The following is a 17925-nucleotide window of genomic DNA, read 5'->3' as shown; positions in this document are numbered from 1 at the left end:
TCTGGGATGAGCTCCTCTGGAGCTGGGAGGGGGTTGCAGCTGAAGATGGATCCTGGAATTTGCGTGGATCCTCTTCCCAACATTCCCGTTTAGGATCCAGCTCGTTCCAGAGGGAGGAAGACACGGATGAAGCTCCACATCCCAAAGGAGCATTCCTTGGAATCCTGAGCTCCTCGTTCCCAACCTGCCAAAGGCAGGAGAGGATTTTCCAGGAGAAAGGCTCCAAGTTTTTCTGGGATAACCCTCCCAGAATTCCCCATTCCCGAGGGAAAACATTCCAGAAGCTTCCACTCAACCCCAACCTCTCCCTGGGCTTCAGCCAAAGGATTTTAGGGAGCCAAAGGTGCTAAAAATCCAGGAATTCCCACTTTTTCCAAGGCTGTAATTCTTTCTTTTTGGGGTGCTAAAATGATCTGGGAATTCCCAGTTTTCCAGAGCTGCCATTCCTTGTTTTTTCCCGGAAAGAATTCCAGAGGAGGGATTTGTATCAAAAGCTTTATTGAAATTCCTCAAAGCCAAACAGACAAAAACTCCAAAGGTGGCTCTGCCGGGCCCCCCAAATTCCCAAAAAACCCCTGGAGCCGTTGGATTTCTACACCCAGAAGCTTTCCTAGGAAATCCAAGTCACTTCCAAAGGGATTTATTTTTTCCCCACGGGATCTGTACATTCCCCAAGGATTTTCCGGGCTTTTTTTTTTTTTTTTTTTTTTTTTTTTTTTTTTTTTTTTTTTGCCTCCCATAAAATAAGAAAATACAATTTTCAGGCATTTCCATGGAATTTCATTTCTCCTGGAATTCCTGGCTTTCTGGGTTGGAAAAATTGGGATTTTCCAAATGGTTTTTTTGCCCCGGATTAGCGGCAGAATTCCAGAGGGAGCTGATTGGGAAAGGGGGAAGGAGTTGGTTTATTCCAAGGTTCGGCAATTTGGGATATTTTTTTATAGAGATTCCCATTTTTTTTTTCCATGCCTGCCATTTCCAGGGGTTTGGCTGCACTGGAGCCACGAAAATTCCCAAGAATTCCCAAAAAAAATTCTCCTAAAAACCCAGAAAACGCCCCCAAAATAATAATATTAAAAAAAAAAAATAAAAAAAATCCAAACGACTTAAAATTCCCTCCCAAACGAAAGGAAAACTGGGAACACACAACACACAGGGATTGCAAAATCACCAGCTCCGAGCCCATCCCGAAAAATCCAACATTCCCAAAAAAAAAAAAAACCCCAAACCTTTGTTTGGTCGCTATTTACAAAGAGGGAATTCCCAAAGTTGGGAAAATTGGGGAAAAGGGGCTGGAAATGGCAACATTCCCAAAAAAAAAATCCCAACCCACAGAGCAAGGCACCATTGCCACCCCAGGGAGGAGGCCTGGCTGCCACTCCTGGAAAAAAAAACACCAACCAAAAACCACCTTGGATTTGGGAATGGCAGAGGTGGGAAAATCCCGGCTCATCCGCGGATTTCAACTCGCTTTTCTCCTCGTTTTGCTTCCGTGATGTCCAAGCTCCAAGAATTCCCAACTCGGTGGTTCCTACTCAGCAACTCTCGCAGTTCCAGGGGGATCGAAGGGAAAAAAATAAAAACACCAAAAATAAAACAAAAAAAAGATCCAAGAGGAAAAAAATAATAAAAAAAAAAAAATTCCCAAAGAATCGGAGGAGGAGCGGCAGTAAAAATAGGATTTTATTCCCTTCCCACCCTCGCTGCTCCCGCTCGGTTCCCACAGCAACGTTACAATCCGGAAAAAAAAAACCAAAAAAATAAAAACCAAAAAAAAAAAAAAACCAGGAAAAGAAAAGGAAATCCAAAGGGTCGGGAGTGGGAAAAGGGGGAATTCCGGGATAAAAACAGTCAAATCACAAGAGGGGATTTTTTTTTCCAGGGAAAAAGCCGCTCAGTCGTCCTCATCCCCCTCGTCCTCAGGCTCTCGTTTCCTCTTCTGGCCCCGCTCTTCCTCTGGGGATAATAAAAAAGGAGAGAATTCCCGTTATTCCAGGAGCCACATTCCTGCTTTTCCGTGGGAATTCCCATGGAACTGAGGTGGGGTTTTTTTTTCCCCCTCAGGGAAAAGTGGGATCGGTTCCGTACCGGGCTCCTCCTCGTCCTCCTCATCGTCCACCTCGCCGTCGTTGTAGCCTTCCTCATCCTCCTGGAATTCCGGGAAAAAGCAGGATGAGGAGCTTGGGATGAGCCCAGGAGCTTTCCCCAAATCCCCTTTTCCAAGGAGGGAAAGTCTTTGGAATATCCTCAGCGAGGACATTCCCAGAATTTCAGGGTTTTTAGGAGCTGGCACTGAAATCCCAGGGAATCAATCTCTAACATGGGAATGTTTTCTGAATTTAGGAAAACTGGGCTGGGATTTATGGGAGTGGGAAAAGCTGGATTTATCCAGAGCCTCTGAGTGGGATTGAGGAGCCTCGGGAATATTCCAGAGGGGCAGGAGAGGGAAAACAACCTCCTGGAATCCCGTTTTCCCATTCCCTCCTCCAATCCCTGTTTCCCCCCTATAATCCCAGTTTTCCTTCCACAATCCCATTTTCCCTCCTCCCATCCCCTATTTTCCATCCTCCAATCCCATTTTCCTTCCTTCCATCCCAACTCCGTGTTCCTACTCATAATTTCCCCTCCCATAATCCTGTTTTCCCTGCTCCCATCCCATTTCCCCCTCTCCATTCCCATTTTCCTCCCTCAATCCCATTTTCCCCTAAATCCCACATTTCCCCTCCAATCCCATTTCCCTCTAAATACCATTTTTCCCCCTAAATCCCATTTTTCCCCTCCAATCCTATTTCCTCCCTCAATCCCATTTCCCTCTAAATCCCGTTTTTCCCCTCCAATCCCATTTTTCCCATCCCAAATTTCGCCCCAGAATCCCTCAACCCCCCCATTTCCCTCCCGGAGGAATTCATTCCGAGGCTCACCTCCTCCTCTCCGCTCACATCCTCCTCCTCCCCTTCCTCCTCCTCCTCCTCATCCTCCTCGTCCTCCACTACCTGAGCGTCGTCGTCGTATTCCTCCTCTGGGAAAACAAAAAAGTCCGTGGGAAAAGGGGATTGGGGGTTCTTTTTTATGAATTCCACCCCCAAATCTGGGAATCCGAGCAGGGAATTCCTTAGGGAGAGCAGAGGGTTGGCAGGAGCTCTTCCCAAATCCGTGTTTTTTCTGGATTGGCAGCAAGGGGTGGCAATGGTGCCTTGATCCATGGTTTTTTGTTTTGGCTTGGGTTTTTTTTGGGAATGTTGCCATTTCCAGCCCCTTTTCCCCAACTTTGGGAATTCCCTCTTTGTAAACAGTGACTAAACAAAGGTTGGGTGATTTTGGGAATGTTGGATTTTTCGGGATGGGCTCAGAGCTGGTGATTTTGCAATCCCTGTGTGTTGTGTGTTCCCAGTTTTCCTTTAATTTGGGAGGGAATTTTAGGATTATTTTAGGATTTTTTTCAATTTTTTAAAAAATTTTTGGAGAGTTTTATGGGTTTTTAGGAGAATTATTTGGGAATTCTTGGGAATTTTTGTGGCTCCAGCAGGGCCAAACCCCTGAAAATGGCAGGCATAAGAGAAAAAAAAAAAAAAAAAAGGGAATCTCTATAAAAAATATCCCAAATTCCCAAAGAACTCTGCTTTTCCAGGAAAGGACGGAGCAGAACTTCCCAATCATCCATCAAGACCTTCCCACGGACACAAAATTCCAGCCTTTTAGGTGATTCCCAAAAGGAAAGCCCCCAAACCAAAGAGAAACCCGGGAAGTGCCAATCCCCTGGAACGTTTTCCATGTGTTTGGGAGCTTTTGGGAACCTTCCCAGAGTTCCCACTCAGCATTCCAGGGAAAAGTGCACATCCAGCTTTTCTGCGTCTGCTGTGCGGCTGGGATGGGAGAATCCAGTAAATTCCCTGGGATCAGCCGGATCCTCACCCTGGGATGGCTTTGGGAGCAGCCAGGGAAAGGTGAATTCCCTGGAATTCCCTGGAATTCCACCCAGGCTGTTCCTTCCTCTGAGCTGGGATTGAACTGCAGCTCCCTGATGTTTCCCACTCACTTCCCTCACGGAGCAGCTCCCCTAATTCCTGCTTTTTTTCCACGCCCATGGAAATCCCTTTCCCATGAGGATTCCCACAATTCCAATTCCTTCTCCTCCCCTCTTCCCGTAAATCCTTCCCTTGGTTCCTTCCTGATCCATCCCTCCCCCCTCCATTCCCAGAGGGAGGAATTTTCCAGTTTGGAATTTTCCAGTTTGGATTTTCCAGTTTGGCCACCTCCTCCCCTCATTTCCCTGGGGATGCAGGGATCCCAGGGAGCACATCCCCCCCGTACCATCCTCATCCTCCTCCTCGTCGTCCAGCCCCTCCACGTATCCCTCGGCGTCGGAATCCGGCGGCTCCTTGTCGTCCCGGTCTTTCACTAGGGATAAAACTGAGGAAGTTGCTCCTTCAGGCCCTGCCCAGCTCCTTCCCACCATTCCCTCAGCTCCTTCCCCCCATTTCTTTGGGATATCCCAAATTTCCCTCATTCCTTCCCCTCATTCCTTTGGCATATCCCACATCCTTTCCCTCATTCCCTCAGCTCCTTCCCCTCATTCCTTAGGGTTATCCCAGGTCCTTTCCCTCATTCCCTCAGCTCCTTCCCCTCATTCCTTAGGGTTATCCCAGGTCCTTTCCCTCATTCCCTCAGCTCCTTCCCCTCATTCCTGCATTTCTTTGGGATATTCAGGTCCTTTCCCTCATTCCTTCCTCTCATTATCCCAGCTCCTTTCCCTCATTCCTTTGGGATATCCAGCTCCTTGCCCTCATTCCCTCAGCTCCTTTCCCTCATTCCTTTGGGATATCCCAGCTCCTTGCCCTCATTCCCTCAGCTCCTTTCCCTCATTCCTTTGGGATATCCCAGCTCCTTCCCCTCATTCCCTCAGCTCCTTTCCCTCATTCCTTTGGGATATCCCAGCTCCTTCCCCTCATTCCCTCAGCTCCTTTCCCTCATTCCTTTGGGATATCCCAGCTCCTTCCCCTCATTCCCTCAGCTCCTTCCCCTCATTCCTTTGGGATATCCAGCTCCTTGCCCTCATTCCTTTGGGACACTCAGTTCCTTTCCCTGAGTCCTCTCCCTCATTCCCTCAGCACACTGAGGTCCTTTCCCTCTTTTTTTTTTTTTTTTTTTTTTTTTGGGAAGTTCTTCCCCTTTATTCTTTTCCCTCATTTCCTCAGATCCTTTTCCCTCAGGACACACAGGTCCTTCTCCCACCATTCATTCAGGACAATGAGGTCCTTCCCCTCATCAATTCCTTCCCCTTGTTCCTTTGGGACACCAAGATCCTTCCCCATATTCCATCAGGTCTCTTCCCTGATTCCCTCAGGATGCCGAGGTCCTTTCCCTCATTCCTCCCCCCTTCAGTTCCCTCATTCCTTCTCCTCAATGCCCTCATCCCTTCTCCTCATTCCCTCAGGTCCTTGCCCTCACTCCCTATTCCTCCCCTCATTCCCTGTTTCCTCCCCTCATCCCTTCCCTTGATTCCCTCAGGTCCTTCCCCCCTCACTCCCTCAAGCCCTTGACCTCATTTCCTCACTCCTTCCCCTCATTCCCTCATCCTTTCCTTTTATTCCCTCAGGTCCTTCCCCTCATTCTCAAAGATCCTTTCCCTCTTTCCTTCTCCTCACTCCTTCCACTCATCCCTTCCCTTTATTCCCTCACTCCTCCCCTCATTCCATATTTCTTCCTTCATTCCTTCCCCTCATTCCCTCACTCCTTCCCTCATTTCCCCACTCCATCTTCTCATTCCCTCAAATCCTTCCCCTCATTCCCTCACTCCCTCATCCCCTATTCCTTCCCTCACTCCTTCCTCCATTTCCTCATTCCCTCATCCCTTTCCCTTTATTCCCTCACTCCTCCCCTCATTCCCTATTCCTTCCCCTCACTCCCTCATCCCTTCCCTCATTCCCCCACTCCATCTTCTCATTCTCTCAGATCCTTCCCCTTATTCCCTCATTCCCTCATCCCTTTCCCTTTATTCCCTCACTCCTCCCCTCATTCCATATTTCTTCCTTCATCCCTTCCCCTCATTCCCTATCCCTTTCCCTCATTCCCTATTCCTTCCCCTCACTCCCTCATCCCTTTCCCTCATTTCCTTGCTCCTTGCCTCACTCCATATTTCTTCCTTCATCCCTTTCCCCTCATTCCCTCATCCCTTCCCTCATTTCCCCACTCCATCTTCTCATTCCCTCAAATCCTTCCCCTCACTCCCTATTCCTTCCCTCACTCCTTCCCCTCATTCCCTCACTCCCTCATTCCCCATTCCTTCCCTCACTCCCTCATCCCTTCCCTCATTTCCTTGCTCCTTGCCTCACTCCATATTTCTTCCTTCATCCCTTTCCCCTCACTCCCTCATCCCTTCCCTCATTTCCCCACTCCATCTTCTCATTCCCTCAAATCCTTCCCCTCATTCCCTCACTCCCTCATTCCCTCATCCCTTCCCTCACTCCCTCATCCCTTTCCCTTTATTCCCTCACTCCTCCCCTCATTCCATATTTCTTCCTTCATCCCTTTCCCTCATTCCCTATTCCTTCCCCTCACTCCCTCATCCCTTTTCCCTTTATTCCCTCACTCCTCCCCTCATTCCATATTTCTTCCTTCATTCCTTCACCTCTTTCCCTATTCCTTCCCCTCACTCCCTCATCCCTTTTCCCTTTATTCCCTTGCTCCTCCCCTCATTCCATATTTCTTCCTTCATCCCTTTCCCTCACTCCCTCATCCCTTCCCTCACTTCCCCACTCCATCTTCTCATTCCCTCAAATCCTTCCCCTCATTCCCTATTCCTTCCCTCACTCCTTCCCCTCATTCCCTCACTCCCTCATTCCCCATTCCTTCCCTCACTCCCTCATCCCTTCCCTCATTCCCCCAAATCCTTCCCCCCATTCCCTCACTCCCTCATCCCTTTCCGTCATTTCCTTGCTCCTTGCCTCACTCCATATTTCTTCCTTCATCCCTTTCCCCTCACTCCCTCATTTCCCCACTCCATCTTCTCATTCTCTCAAATCCTTCCCCTCACTCCCTCATTCCCCATTCCTTCCCTCACTCCCTCATCCCTTTTCCCTCATTCCCCCACTCCTCCCCACACTCCCTATTTCTTCCTCCCCGTACCGTCCTCATCCTCCTCCTCGTCGTCCAGCCCCTCCACGTATCCCTCGGCGTCGGAGTCCGGCGCCTCCTTGTCGTCCCTGTCGTAGCCGTCCAGGTACGTCAGCTGCGGCAGCAGCTTGAACACGTTTTCTCTGTAGTCGTTCAGGTTGGTCACCTCACAGTTGAACAGGTCTAAGCTCTTCAGGTTTTCCAACTTTTTCTGCGGGAAAACAAAGGAATTCTCAAAGGTTTGGCGGGTCAGGAGTTCCCTCGGAAGGGAAGGGTCTCGCGGGAACGCGCTCAGGGCGGTTTTTGGGATTTGGGGATTTGGGAAAGGCTCTTCCTGGAGTGCTGCAGCTCCCAAACCCACGGGAATAACAGGAGAATTATCCCCAAATTATCCCAGATCCAGGAATAGGAGCTGATGTCCAGGGAATTCTCCCAAAGGAATTCTTGCAGATGGAAGCAGGAATGGAACATTTGCTAAGAGAGGTTTAAAAACTGGAATGATTTAGAACTTTGCTAAGAGAGGTTTAAAAAACAGAGTGCTTTTTCCTCAGCCTCTGGGAAATGAAATGGATCAGGAATTCAATTCCTGGGGTTTTTGGTGGGATTTAGGGAGGTTTTCTGGGCCAGGAATTCCTTTCAAAGGGAAGGATCCCACGAGGGATGTGCCTGAGGGATTCCCCCGGGTGTTTTGGGTCTTTTTATTTGGGATTTGGGAAAGGCTCTCCCTGGAGTGCTGCAGCTCCCAGACCCACAGGAATAACAGGAGAATTATCCCCAAATTAGCCCAGATCCAGGAATAAGAGCTGATGTCCAGGGAATTCTCCCAAAGGAATTCGTGCAGATGGAAGCAGGAATGGAACATTTGGACTAATGCTAAAAGAAGCCTAAAAAATGGAATTATTTTTTTCCTTAGCCTCTGGAAAAAAATGAAAAAACACATGGAAATTGAATAGGAATTTAATTCCTGGGGGGGTTGTGGAATTTTTTGCAGGGGAAGAAGTCTGCACTGCCCACAGAAAACTTGGAAATCCTAATTATAAAACCCAAAGGCACTGGGTATTTCCCTCAAGGCTGATCCACAGATAACAAACATCAACTCTTAGGGAATATCTCTCTTTAATGCGGAAAAATTCGGGGAAAAAAGCCTGGAAATGGGAAAACTGGGAGAGCTGGGAGCAGTTCCAGGCTTCTCCGTGAGTTTACCAGCTCCGTCTTTTCCGTGTGCTGCAGGAAAGGAAACGCAGGAAGGATTTTAATGGGAATTCTTGTGCCTGGAGCCTGCGGAATGCTGGGAAGAAGCCGCGGTGATTCCCACCGGGAATGGGGGAGCCCGGCCCCACGGCCACTAGGGGGAAGCAGCGGCTCACCGGGAACGGGGACAGGGATTTGGGACACCGGGAAGGAATGAGGGGAGGGAGGATTGGGGACAGATTCCAGGAGTGACATTCCCTGCAAGTGTACAAGGAGCAACCTGGATAGAGGCAGGAATTCCAAAGGGTTTGGAATGGGATGAATCCCATTCCTTGGAGCAAAACCAACCTCCCAGGACTTGGGCAGCAATAACTGGGATTTTGGGATGGAATGAGGGAGGGAAAAGGCCCTGGCACAGATTCCAGGAGTGACATTCCCTGCAAGTGCCCAAGGAGCAACCTGGATAGAGGCAGGAATTCCAAGGGGTTTGGAACAGGAGGAATCCCATTCCTGTGGGAGAAATCCCGACTCACCAGGACTTGGGCAGCAATAACTGGGATTTTGGGAAGGAATGAGGGGAGGGAGGATGGGGCACAGATTCCAGGAGCGACATTCCCTGCAAGTGCCCAAGATCAACCTGGATAGAGGCAGGAATTCCAAAGGGTTTGGAACGGGATGAATCCCATTCCTTGGAGCAAAACCAACTCACCAGAGGTTCTATTGTCCCGAGATCTTTGATTTTGTTGCCACTTAGGTTTAGGTGCGTGAGGTTCGGACACTTCTCTGCCAACACTTCCAGGCCTCCTGAGATTCTGTTGTCGCTCAGCTCGAGCTGCAAATAAAAAAAACCCCCCCAAAAAAACCCCCACATCCTCAAAAAATATAATAAATCCCATCTGATCCCATCCCAGCTGCTTTTCCACCCGTGGAGGATGAGAGGGGAAAAAAAAAAGGCAGGATTTGGCTCGGGGAGGTGGGATTTACCTTCTTGAGTTTGTTTAACTTTGGTAAGTTTGCGACTGAGGTTAAGCCGACGTTGATTGTGCTGAGGAATTCCAGCTCCTCGAACTCATCCGTGAGGCCCTCGATTTTCCCCTCGTACGACCTGCAGTTGTCCAGAACCAGCTCTTTCACCTGCAAAAACGGGGAGAAATCCAGGGGAAGGAATTAGAAGGAATCAGCCAAAATCAGGATTTGAGCGCAGAGGAGGTGAAGGTGGTGTTGAGAAAAAAAACCCCAAAAGTCCCAAAATAAACTCTCAAACTGCTCCTGGGGGGGAAATTTAGAGAGAAAACTCGCAAAAAAATAAGGAAAATATGTGGATTTTTTTCCCCCAATGGTGTTCAGTTATCAGGATTCTTCAGAGGATAAATAAAGGTTTTATTTATTTGGGATAAATAAAGTTTTTCCCCCTCGTGTCCCCGAAGCTCACACTGAGGGACTGCTGATCCCACACACTGAAGGAAAAAAAACCCTAAATTCCCAAAATAAATTCCCAAAATGCTCATTGCCTTGAAAAAAAACCCCAAAAAAACCCTAAAAACCCCCCTAAAATTCCCCAAATAAATTCCCAAACCAATCATTGGGGTGAAATTTAGCTGGAAAATACATGGATTTTTTTCCCCTCAATGGTGTTTAATTGTCAGGATTCTCCAGAGGATCCATTTGGGATAAATAAAGTTTTTTCCCCTCGTGTCCCCTGAGCTCACACTGAGGGACTGCTGATCCCACACACTGAAGGAAAAAACCTCAAAATTCCCAAAATAAATTCCCAAAATGCTCATTGGAGTGAAAGATGTGGAATTTTTCCCCCAATGGTGTTCAGTTATCAGGATTCTTTAGAGGATAAATAAAGGTTTTATTTATTTGGGATAAATAAAGTTTTTCCCCCTCGTGTCCCCTGAGCTCACACTGAGGGACTGCTGATCCCACACACTGAAGGAAAAAAACCCCAAAATTCCCAAAATAAATTCCCAAATTACTCATTGCCTTGAAAAAACCCCCCCCAAAAAACCCCCCTAAAATTCCCCAAATAAATTCCCAAACCAATCATTGGGGTGAAATTTAGTCGGAAAATACGTGGATTTTTTTCCCTCAATGGTGTTTAATTGTCAGGATTCTCCAGAGGATCCATTTGGGATAAATAAAGTTTTTCCCCTCGTGTCCCCAGAGCTCACACTGAGGGACTGCTGATCCCACACACTGAGAGGAAAAAACCTCAAAATTCCCAAAATAAATTCCCAAAATGCTCATTGGGGTGAAATTTAGCTGGAAAATACATGGATTTTTTTCCCCTCAACGGTGTCTAAATATCAGAACATCCATTAATTACCCATTATTAATTATCCATTTGGGATAAATAAAGAGGTTTTCCCCTCATGTCCCCAGGGTCAAACAGCTCCAGCCCCAATCCAGGAGGTGGGATTTCCATCCCTCCATCCCCCCTCAGCACGGAAAACTGGGAACTGGACAATAAAAAAACCTTGTGAATTAGACACAAAATTCCCTCAGGTGTAGAGCAGAGATTTCAGGAAGTGCTGGGAATAAATCTTGGATACAAAGGAAAACCCTTCAGCACGAAGACAAATGACCCAACTGCCTTTTTTTATTTTTTTTTTCCTTTTAATTTGCTTTTTTTTTTAGACTCTTGGAATGGTTTGGATTGGAAAAGTCTTTAAAGGTCATCCCGTTCCAACCTCTCCCAGGAGGTTTTTTGGGAAGGTTTTTCAGGGAGTTGCCACATTCCCTCCTTTTCCCGTTTCCAGCACTGGGCAAAGGCACAAATCCAACAAATCCATGGAGAAAATTCCCGGAATCCAAGAGGTTTGGAAAGTTGGGATGAGTTCAGAGATAGTTTGGGAAGAGCACGTTCCCAACCCTTCCCAAGAGTGACACTGTTTTACCTCCCTGAATCCCAGGGAACAGCAGCATTTCAAACAAAAATTCCAGGATGGTTTCTGGAATTCCCAAGGAAATCCAGGTGTGTCAAAGGAGGAGGGACTGGATTTGTGGGATTTTTTTCCCAACACTCCACAGCCCTCTGCCTTTCATTCCCTCTCCACAAAAATCTGGGAATTTCGAGGAGGAGAAGCTTTGGGAGAGGCTTCCCACAGCGCTTCTAACAGGGAATTTTCCCAAGGATTTGTCTCCTCCAAAATTCCAGCCAAAGGGGAGAAACTCCCTGAATTCCCCATTCCAATCCCACCTGGAATGTGACCAAGAAAAGTTTGGATGAGCTTCCCTCAATCCTGAATCACCAGAGCTGCTCCAAAGCCTCCGCTGAGCCAATCCCTGCTCCAGGATCATCCCAAAAAAGCTCCAGCACTGAATTAAAACGATTAACAAATAAAATTCCAGCGGCAGCTCCGAGTGATCCCATTCCTGGCGGAAAACAGGGAAGGATTCCATGGAACAGCTCCCAGCAGCTGCTCTGTGCCACAGCTCCGGAGCTCTTCCAGGTTTTCCAGAACCTTTGGAATTGTGCCCAGGGCAGGGAGGGCAGCGGGTGCCATGGCCAGAGGCCACTGGGAATTCCCATTCCGTGGGATTTCCCATTCCAGGGGATCCTCATCCCGTGGGATTTCCCATTCCAGGGGATCCTCATTCTATGGGATTTCCCATTCCGTGGGATTTCCCATTCCATGGGATCCTCATCCGTGGGATTTCCCATTCCAGGGGATCCTCATCCCGTGGGATTTCCCATTCCAGGGGATCCTCATCCCGTGGGATTTCCCATTCCAGGGGATCCTCATCCCGTGGGATTTCCCTTTCCAGGGAATCCTCATCCCGTGGGATTTCCCTTTCCAGGGAATCCTCATCCCATGGGATCCTCATCCCGTGGGATTTCCCATTCCAGGGGATCCTCATCCCGTGGGATTTCCCATTCCAGGGGATCCTCATCCCGTGGGATTTCCCTTTCCAGGGGATCCTCATCCCGTGGGATTTCCCATTCCAGGGGATCCTCATTCCATGGGATTTCCCTTTCCAGGGGATCCTCATCCCATGGGATTTCCCTTTCCAGGGGATCCTCATCCCGTGGGATTTCCCATTCCAGGGGATCCTCATTCCATGGGATTTCCCTTTCCAGGGGATCCTCATCCCGTGGGATTTCCCATTCCAAGGGATCCTCATTCCATGGGATTTCCCATTCCAGGGAATCCTCATCCCATGGGATTTCCCATTCCAGGGGATCCTCATTCCATGGGATTTCCCATTCCAGGGGACCCTCAGCTGCTCAGGAATGAGGAGCTGACCTGGAGCAGGGAAAGGAGAATTCCCGAAGTTTTCCATCCCTAAAGAGCAGCTGGAATTCCCTCCCCAAACCCCACAGATCTGGGATACGGATGCAGCCCCCCCAGGGCTATATATTTTTTTTGGGAATATCTGGGATGGGATAAATGGATTCCTGAGGCCAGCCAGGATCCTGGGGACACACGCTCCATTCCCACCACCTCATTCAACCACAATTCCAACCTGGAATCTGAGAATCCTTGGAAAACACCACTAAGCCAATCCCAGCACTTTTCCAGGAGGAAAGCTTTCCTGGGAATACCAAATTCCCACTGGGAAGATCCGAGGTGGGATAAATTGATTTCCAACCACTCGAGTCATCCCTGAGCATCTCTTGGCCGGGAAGAGAATCCCAAAAATTCCAGGTGCTGGAAAACGGCCACGGAACACGACCCAATTCCCGGGAAATCCAGCAGCCCAAATCCATGGAAATCCTGGGAATTGTCCAGCCTGGAGAATCCCACATGGATATTGGGATCAGGAGCAGAATTCCATCAGCACCTTTAGGGATGAAGTGACAGGGATTCTCGGGATTTTTTTAGGATTTCTCCGATTTCTGGGAATTCTCTCCATCCAAAAAAATCCTGTTCCCAGCTGGAATCCAGGATTCCCGAGGAAAAACTGGAAAAATTTAGGGAATGCAGCCATCAATCCAACCTTTCCTGGGAACACCAAATTCCCATCCCAGGAAGCTCCAAACTCATCCCACCTTTCCCAAAATTCCCGTGGGAATTCCTCCTCTTGCCGCTCGACTTCCTGAGGAAAATCCCACCAGGAATTAAAATTCCCACCTTTCTGAGGTTGGGAAAAGACACCCAGGATTGATGGAGCCTCCAAAATGTCACATCCAGGAATTGCTGGGATGTTTCCAGGGATGGGAATGTTTTATTCCCTTTTTCCAAGGGAAAAAAAATTCCCCGAGGTTTCCCTCTCATCCTGCTCCTGTTCCCTGGGAGAATATCCCAACCCTGCTGCCTCCTCCTGGGCATCAGCAAGGAATTCTTGGAAAATTCCTCCTTTTTTCCAGGAAAAAAAAGAAAAAAAAAAAAAAGCCAAAGTCTCTCCAATCCACGGGATTGGACTGGATTCATCAAGGATCAAACTTTGATTTTTATTCCTCTCAATCCCGGCTTTAAAATTCCCAAGATTCTCACACCTCCTTCTTTTTTGTTTTTTTTTTTTCCCCTTGGGAATCTTAATTTCAGAGGGGAACAAATCTGTATAAAATTTCCTTTCCAAATTCAAAATATATTAAAAAAAGAGTTTTTTCTCTCAGTTGTTTTTTTCCAATTTTCCTTTTTTTTTGGCATTCTGTTGGATTTGAGGTTTGCCTCCAGAGGATTCCCCTTTTTTGGGAAATTCCAAATGTTCTGATGGGATTTGGGGCTGATTGAGGAATTTTTTTTCCCCGATGTTAAATCAAAATTTTAATAAAAATTTTTGATTTTAATAATTTTAACACCCACACCCCCCCCCCAAACCTGCCCCTGCTTCCCAATATTTGGATTTTTTGATTTTTTGAGCAGGGGAAGTGCCAAAAACCTGCCCAGGTGAACACTTCCTGAAGGAAATTAGCAGCAATTAATTAATCATAATTAAAATTATATTAATAAGAGAAATAAAAACATCGTTTTGCTGCGATTTGTAAATTTAACGGGACAAAAAGTGAGAATTTCTGCGGGGAAAAAACTTCTTGAACATCCAAAAATCCCAAATCTTCCAGCACTAAAATCCACATTTTTCCCTGACACTAAATTAACATAAAAAAATAAAATAAAGGGAAAATTAAAAAAATAAAACAACAAAAATGAGAGTGAGGAAGGAATTTCTCCGCAGAATCCACCTGAGGATATTTTTTGGATGTTGTATGAACCAGAATGTGACTTTCTGGGATTATCCAATGGGAAAACCAAAAAAAATTCCATGGGAAAAAAAAAAGAAATCTAGGTGGAAAACATCCCTAAAACACTTTAGGAAAAAAAAAAAAAAAAACAACAAAACCACAAATCCACATGCAGGGGTTTAATTCTCACTTCAGGATAAATTAAACCATAAAACAACTCAGAAATTCAGGAAATCCCTGAAAAAACTCAGGAGTTTTTCCCAGGATTTCTTGATATTCCACATAAAATTATGAAGCAATCAGGACAAAATTAAGGGAAACAACTCCCAAACTCCTCCTGCCCAACCCCAAAAAAACTTCCTAAAACCCACCAATAAATGACTTTGGCAGGAATATTTCCAGAGGGTGGAATGAGCAGGATTTTCCTGGGATTTTTTTTTAAAGGAATAAAATCCTTTTTTTTTTTTTTAAAGGCACAAACCTCGTTCCCTAAAAGCCACGTGCGCCGCAAACTGGAACCACAACATTCCCAACTCTTGGCTTAAAACCAATCCTGGAAAATGGGGATTTAGAAGAGTTTGGGGAGAGATAAAAGCACGGAATTCCCTAAAAAAATCCCAAAGATGAAGCGAGGAAAAGGTGAAATTATCCCGATTTTGCTCTAAGGAATTCCCTCCAGCTCTGTGGTTTTTTTTACAAAAAAAAAAAAAAAAGTTGGGAAAAAGTGAGGCAAAAGGCAGCGGGAACAGCCCAAAAATCCAAAGGAAAGGGGGAAATTTGAGTTTATCCTTTTGGAGGATGTTTTTTGAAATCAGCGTTTAAATTTAAAAAAAAAAAAAAGGGAAAATAAAGGGGGGAGAAAACCTCCCACAGCGACGAGGGGCGTGAGGGGAAAGGAGGGGCAAAAAAAAAAAAAGAGGAAAAAGAGAAAAGTAGTTTAAAAACATAAAAAAAAAAAACAAAAAAAGAAAAACTTAAAGATGAGGGAAGTAAAAAGAAGGGAAATAAGGAGAAAAAGAGGATGAAAAGGAAAAGAAGCGCTGGGGGCCTCCCCTCAGGGCCCTGCCCAGGGAAGAGGCGGATTCTCCGCTCCTCACTTTCCTGCCTCCGCGCCGGATCAATTAAACCCCATTTATTTTTATTTTTGCGGTCAGCTTTTTATCCGTTCGTTTGCAAGCAACCTCAGCACCGCCTTTCCCATTTTAAAAAAAATAATATAAAAAAAAAAAATAAAAAAAAAAACAAACCCACAGCGGTTCCGCGCGCGGCCGGCGACAAAATGGCAGCGGCGGGCGGCCGCCTCACGCAGCCCGTGATGTCGGGAGGGCTGAAAACACCGCAGCGCCTCAAAGGCCGGCTCCAGCCCGGCTCCATCCCGGCTCCAGCCCGGCTCCATGCCGGCTCCAGCCCGGCTCCTCGGGCACTAACGAGGAGGAGGAGGAGGAGGAGGAGGAGGAGGAGGAGGAGGAGGAGGCGGTGAGAGGAAGGCGGGCAGCGCCGCCACAAGGGGGGAACGCGGCCCTCAGAACATGGCGCCGCGCGTCCTACTTGCCGCCGCCTCACGGAACTCAGCGGCGCCGCTTCTCAGCGAGCCGAGTTTCGCTTTGCTTTCCCTCCCTCCTCCTCTCATCCAAACCGGGTTTTTAGTCCTTCTTTTCTTCCTCCTCCTGCCGGTTCAGGAGCGGGTTGTGGTGTTGTGGTGGTTTGGTTGTTTTTTTTTTTTTTTAAAGTTGAAGAAGCGCAGCTTCCGCCGCCTGGCGCCCGCCTTTGTCAGCCGCCGCTGCGCGGAGCACAGCGCGCTCGCTTCGGCCGCCGCCTGCTGCCGGCCCCGGCTGAGGTACGTTCACCCTCCGCTTGTCCCTTGTCCCTTCCCTCGGCTCCGGGGCGAGGAGCTGGGGACAAACCTCACGGGGATCACCGAGAACGCTCCGGCTTTTGGGGGAAGCTTCAAAGGGGAAGGGGCTTCCCCCTGCGCGGCTTCGCGCCGCCGCCGCCGCCCGCCCACTTTGGGGTTATTTTTTTTTTTTTTTTAGTGGCTTTCTTATTTTTTCCCAGATTTTTCTCCCCTCACCCGTTGTTTTCTCGTTTGTTTAGGAGGGGGGTTTGTTGCGGTGTTTGTTGGGGTTTTTTTTTTTTTGGTTTGGTTTTTTTTGTCCTGCCAAAGTTTTTCGCCAGACGCCGAACAACAACCTGAAGTCCGGCCCCTGGGGGAAGGAAAAGGGGAGAAAAAAGGGGAAAAAAGAAGGAAAAACACGCACAACACACACATCCAGCCTTTCTGTGCGTGTGTGGGGATGGAAGGGGGGTGGCCAGCGCGTTCATTCCTTCCCACGTTATTTCTTTATTATTATCATTATTATTCTTACGATCGGTAGGATTCTTATTCGCAAACGCTCGCGCTTTTTTAGCGGCGGGCCCACATCGCCCGCAAAATAAAAAAAAAAATTAAAAAAAAAAAAAAAACACAACACAACACAACACCCAACCAAAACCACGACAACGAGAGAGAAAAAAAAAAAAAAAAAAAAAAAAAAAAAAAAAGCCCGAACCAAACCCAACCAACGCTTAAGCGTCGGTTTCAAAAATTCTTTCCTTTTATCTTCTCAGCATCTGGAGAGAGAGAGAGGGAAAGAGAGAGAGAGAGAGAGAGAAAGGGCGCGTTCATGAGGACTACAAAGTTACAAATATGGCTCCCCAGTCTCCTGCCTGATCACTGCAAAGAAATGAAGACGCACTTTAAACTAAACCATTCGCAACTCCCTCGCCGTCCCTGCCTGCCTCTCCCTAGCCCGGCACCCTGCACAAATATTTGCCAACTAAACACACGCCGAGAGAGAGAGAGAGAGAGAGAGAGAGAGCGGCGAGCAACTTATTTTTTTATTTAATGCACGGCCAGCCCCCCTGTGCCGAGGCATCGCAGGCGGGCAGCGGCGGCCCCGGGGAGCCCCCAATGTCCCCGGGGCGCCCCAAAGCCGGCCCACAGCCCCACACACACACAGGTAACACAGGTAACACAGGGGAGCGCCTCAAGGGCAGCCCCGGCCCCGCCGACACCGGGCACGCTCCACCCCGCCAAAAAAAACACCCCCAAAAATTAAATTTATATATATATATATATATAAACCGTGCGATGCCGCTTTATTATTATTATTATCATTCTCGTCGGTCGCGTTATTAGCATTAATTTAATTTTTTTTTTTTTTGGAGAGAAGGAGGGGGGGGAAGAGAGAAGGCATTGCATTGCTTACATCTGACGGCGTCCTGTTCCGCAGCTCTAAGTGGATCCTTTTCTTCATGTCCATGTCCGTGGCTGGCGGCGGCGCGGCGGGAGCGCGGCTCGGCTGGCGCAGTGACCCCGTGCACAGCCCCGATGGCGGGGCGCGGAGGGACTCGGGCTCGCCCAGCGCCGCTCGGAAGCCCGAGCGCAGCACCGCGGCGCGCACTAACCTGATAACCGCGGGGGCGGGCGCTCCGGGGGCTCCGCCGAG

At 47.9% G+C, this 17925-nt stretch overlaps 1 protein-coding gene across 4 annotated transcripts; it reads right to left on the bottom strand.

Moving 5' to 3' along the window:
• Window positions 1-481: 481 nt before the first annotated feature.
• Window positions 482-17872, bottom strand: ANP32A (acidic nuclear phosphoprotein 32 family member A). Of its 4 annotated transcripts, none has more exons than XM_066328174.1 (8): window positions 17686-17872; window positions 9289-9438; window positions 9014-9136; window positions 7126-7324; window positions 4312-4410; window positions 2922-3019; window positions 2089-2149; window positions 482-1956 (listed from the first exon to the last, which is right to left on the bottom strand). In XM_066328174.1, the coding sequence occupies exons 1-8, from the start codon at window positions 17737-17739 to the stop codon at window positions 1895-1897; spliced, it is 846 nt and encodes a 281-aa protein (XP_066184271.1). In that variant the 5' UTR covers window positions 17740-17872; the 3' UTR covers window positions 482-1894. The 4 variants fall into 4 exon arrangements, 3 of the variants coding, with proteins under 3 accessions (XP_066184271.1, XP_066184272.1, XP_066184273.1); XM_066328175.1 differs by having other exon boundaries at window positions 4312-4398; XM_066328176.1 differs by lacking the exon at window positions 4312-4410.
• Window positions 17873-17925: the final 53 nt, after the last annotated feature.

The sequence above is a fragment of the Sylvia atricapilla genome, chromosome 13, assembly GCF_009819655.1.
Source record: "Sylvia atricapilla isolate bSylAtr1 chromosome 13, bSylAtr1.pri, whole genome shotgun sequence".
NCBI classification, from domain to species: Eukaryota; Metazoa; Chordata; class Aves; order Passeriformes; family Sylviidae; genus Sylvia; species Sylvia atricapilla.
Note: the sequence above shows the minus strand (reverse complement) of the source record. Positions and strands in the feature narration are given on the sequence as shown.